Consider the following 3004-nt stretch of genomic DNA (forward strand, 5'->3'; position numbering starts at 1 on the left):
GGCAGTGGCGGAGAGTGAGGAGGTCTCCCCTCAGCCTCCTCTGCTTCAAACCCAACAGCCCCAGCTCCTGCAGTCGCTCTTCGTAAGATTTACTCTCGAAGCGTCGTAACCCACCTGAGAAGTTCCTGAAAAGCTGAGCAAAAGTGGAGAAGCGGTTTCGGTGCAGCCACTGCTGGGCCTCCTGCGGCGTGCTGGTGGGCAGGAGGTTCTGCAAGGGAGGGGAAGAAGGGTCACAGCCTCAGAGGTGATGTGGAAGCATTTCCACTGAGCACTGAGCACGGGTCAGCTCAGGCAGCGTGTGCAGCCACAGTCTTGAATGGGAGACCCCAGAGAGGCAGCCCCGCAGCACACGCAGGACAAAGGCTGCAGCCCGGCCACGCTTTGATTTCAAAGCCTTCAGAGGGACAGAGAAAGAGGAAGGAAGGAAAGCAGAAAGCACCACGTAGATCAAGGCAGTAAGGCGAGGTCATGGCGAGCTACAAGAAGCTTGCTCGTGGCTGTACTGGACATTTTTCACCCCCTCACCTCTTTTTTCCCTACTAGGAGTCAAAAAGAAGTTTAGAACTCCCTGAAGATGTTGAAGCAGAGCAGTCTGTCCCCCCGAAAACTACAGCCCCCTGCAAACCTGCTGCTGGCTCCAGCCCCAAACCCCCTTTTCTGACCTGTGCACCATCCTTACCACAAGCATAAGCTCGGAGGTGTGACTTACATCTGCGATCGGAGACGGGGGCTCGGGCTGATGGTTTGGAGACCCATTGCTGTTGGGAGGAGGGGAAAAAAAAAAGAGACAGACAGAGCAGAACACGAGGTTAGTGCCACTCCGGGCACGGGATCCCTCTAAATCTCACCGCCAAGGCCACCAAAACACAGGGACAGACAGCTACAGGGTGTTGGGGTTGCTCGGTGCTAACAACCAGCTTGTTGGTGGGAGGAATGTGCCGGGGAAAGGCCGGAAGCCGAATTGCCACAAGCTTCTCACGGAAGAGTCAAGCTTCGCCGCAGCTAGGAGAGCGCTCGGCTTCAAGAGCTTCAATTTGATTTTTTCCCTCCATGGACACCCCTTCGGCTGTTTCCAGCAGCCTGTAACACCCTGGAACCAGCCCCTTCCTTTCGCTCGTGGGCACAAATCTCTGGAAATCAATTAGGGAGGCAGCCTCTGCTCCCAACTTACCCTTCACCGATGGTGAAACTGCTGTGGGAGCTGTTGAAGCCGGGCGATGGCGCGTTATTGACGTACGTTATCTCTGGCCAGGGAGAACACTAGAGAAGGAAAACCCACAGGAGTTACAGGACTGCTTCGAAAAATCGCGCCCATCTGCACAGCTACGTGCTGCCCGACAACCGACGACAAAACAGAATTAAAGAACAAAGCAGGGGATTAAAGGAAGCCGTGCCGCAGGCGGCCCCAAAGCCCAGATTTAGCCATTCTTCAATCTCCAAAGGCCAAAAGTCGTGGAATTCAACGGCGGTGAGATGAGGGATCTAAAGCATTGCTCCGGCGCCAGGGTGATGCACGCGGCGCCCACCGGCCCCGCGAACTGCTGATTCGGGCACTGCTGAGCATCCCCGAATTGCCCCGGGGCAGGGCAGGGGCTCCCTCCCCAGGGTTGTCCAGCATCGACCCCTCAGGCAATCGTATTTTTGTAGAGATGGATGCTCTCCGCTAGCCCAGGGAGGAAACAACAGTGTTTTCTGCCAGCTCACAACCGCAGCGGCCAGTTGCCACATGGGCAAAATGAAGCTTGTGGGGAGAGGTGAAAAGCTTTTATTAGATGATCTGCTACAGCCAGGGGAAAAAAATAAATAAAACCCAATTCCAGGCACAAGCGGCCTTTCTCAGGTCTAGTAAGAAACATTTCCCCCACTGACAAAACTGATCTTGCTTTTGTCTTGCAGCTATTACGACATGGCCAAAGGTTTCCTGGCAGAGCAGCCAGTTCCTACATCACAGCTCCTCGCCATCCCCTGCCGACGAAAGCCAGGTCTCCTTAAAACGCCGCCGCGCAAGAGAGCCCCCACCTCGGTGAGCATCGTTGTTTCGTAGGAGGGCTGGTACTTCTCTTTCTCGTGGGGTGTCCGCTTCTCCATCTTTTCCCTGTCCGTCTTTTGCTTCCGATCAGCTCCTTTGGGCTGGAAAGGAGATTTTTCCCATTAGAACAGCCCCCCTGCCGACGAAAGCCAGGTCTCCTTAAAACGCCGCCGCGCAAGAGAGCCCCCACCTCGGTGAGTATCGTTGTTTCGTAGGAGGGCTGGTACTTCTCTTTCTCGTGGGGTGTCCGCTTCTCCATCTTTTCCCTGTCCGTCTTTTGCTTCCGATCAGCTCCTTTGGGCTGGAAAGGAGATTTTTCCCATTAGAACAGCCGAGCAGACGGTGAGATAGACGGGCAAGAAATGCAAGAACCAGCAAAGGGGTCTCGTCCTCCTCACCCACTTGTTGCTTTAGAGGGAAGAGGGGTCAGACTACCCGCACTGATAACTAACTACGGCGACAGCATCACTTCTGTAACAACCCCAGCACCCTCATCTCCCCACGCCCCTGAAACAGGGCCCAGAGCATCTCGACAAGGAGGTGAAACGTTTTTTTTGGCAGAAATTTCTCCTGACGCTGGCTCTAAGGGGACAAAGCCCAGTTTCTGATGTCGAGCTGCAACTCCTGCACCTTCATCAACCGCTTTTCAGTGACACAAACTGCACTAGAACACGAGAAAACTCAACTGCACCCTCGGCTTTGCCACGACCTTGGAAAAGGCTGCACTCCCTCGTATGGACAAGGCGCTCCGGGCTCCATTGACACGAGGGGAACCAGAGAGAGAGCGGAAATGTGAAGCCAGAAGGACTGAGAGGCGATTTGCAGACAAGCTCGGCCACCGCCCTGCGGGGTGAACTGGGACTGGCTCCCAGTTTGTTTCATAGAATCATCGAACCATTCAGGTTGGAAAAGCCCCTCGGGATCATCGAGTCCAGCCACGAGCCCTACTCTGCAAAGCTCCCACCAAACCATCGC

General features: G+C 55.0%; 1 protein-coding gene across 1 annotated transcript in view; it reads right to left on the minus strand.

Annotated features, from left to right (window-relative positions):
• LOC104274170 (transcription factor CP2) overlaps positions 1-3004 on the minus strand; it is a gene marked incomplete at its 5' end in the record, with an annotated part of 8450 nt that overhangs the window by 4620 nt on the left and 826 nt on the right. Inside the window, 4 exons of the mRNA XM_009869713.1 lie at positions 115-208; positions 710-758; positions 1172-1260; positions 2220-2330. Coding sequence (XP_009868015.1) covers positions 115-208; positions 710-758; positions 1172-1260; positions 2220-2330 — 343 coding nt within the window. The remainder of the gene's footprint in view (positions 1-114; positions 209-709; positions 759-1171; positions 1261-2219; positions 2331-3004) is intronic.

The sequence above is a fragment of the Apaloderma vittatum genome, unplaced genomic scaffold (assembly GCF_000703405.1).
Source record: "Apaloderma vittatum isolate BGI_N311 unplaced genomic scaffold, ASM70340v1 scaffold25605, whole genome shotgun sequence".
NCBI classification, from domain to species: domain Eukaryota; kingdom Metazoa; phylum Chordata; class Aves; order Trogoniformes; family Trogonidae; genus Apaloderma; species Apaloderma vittatum.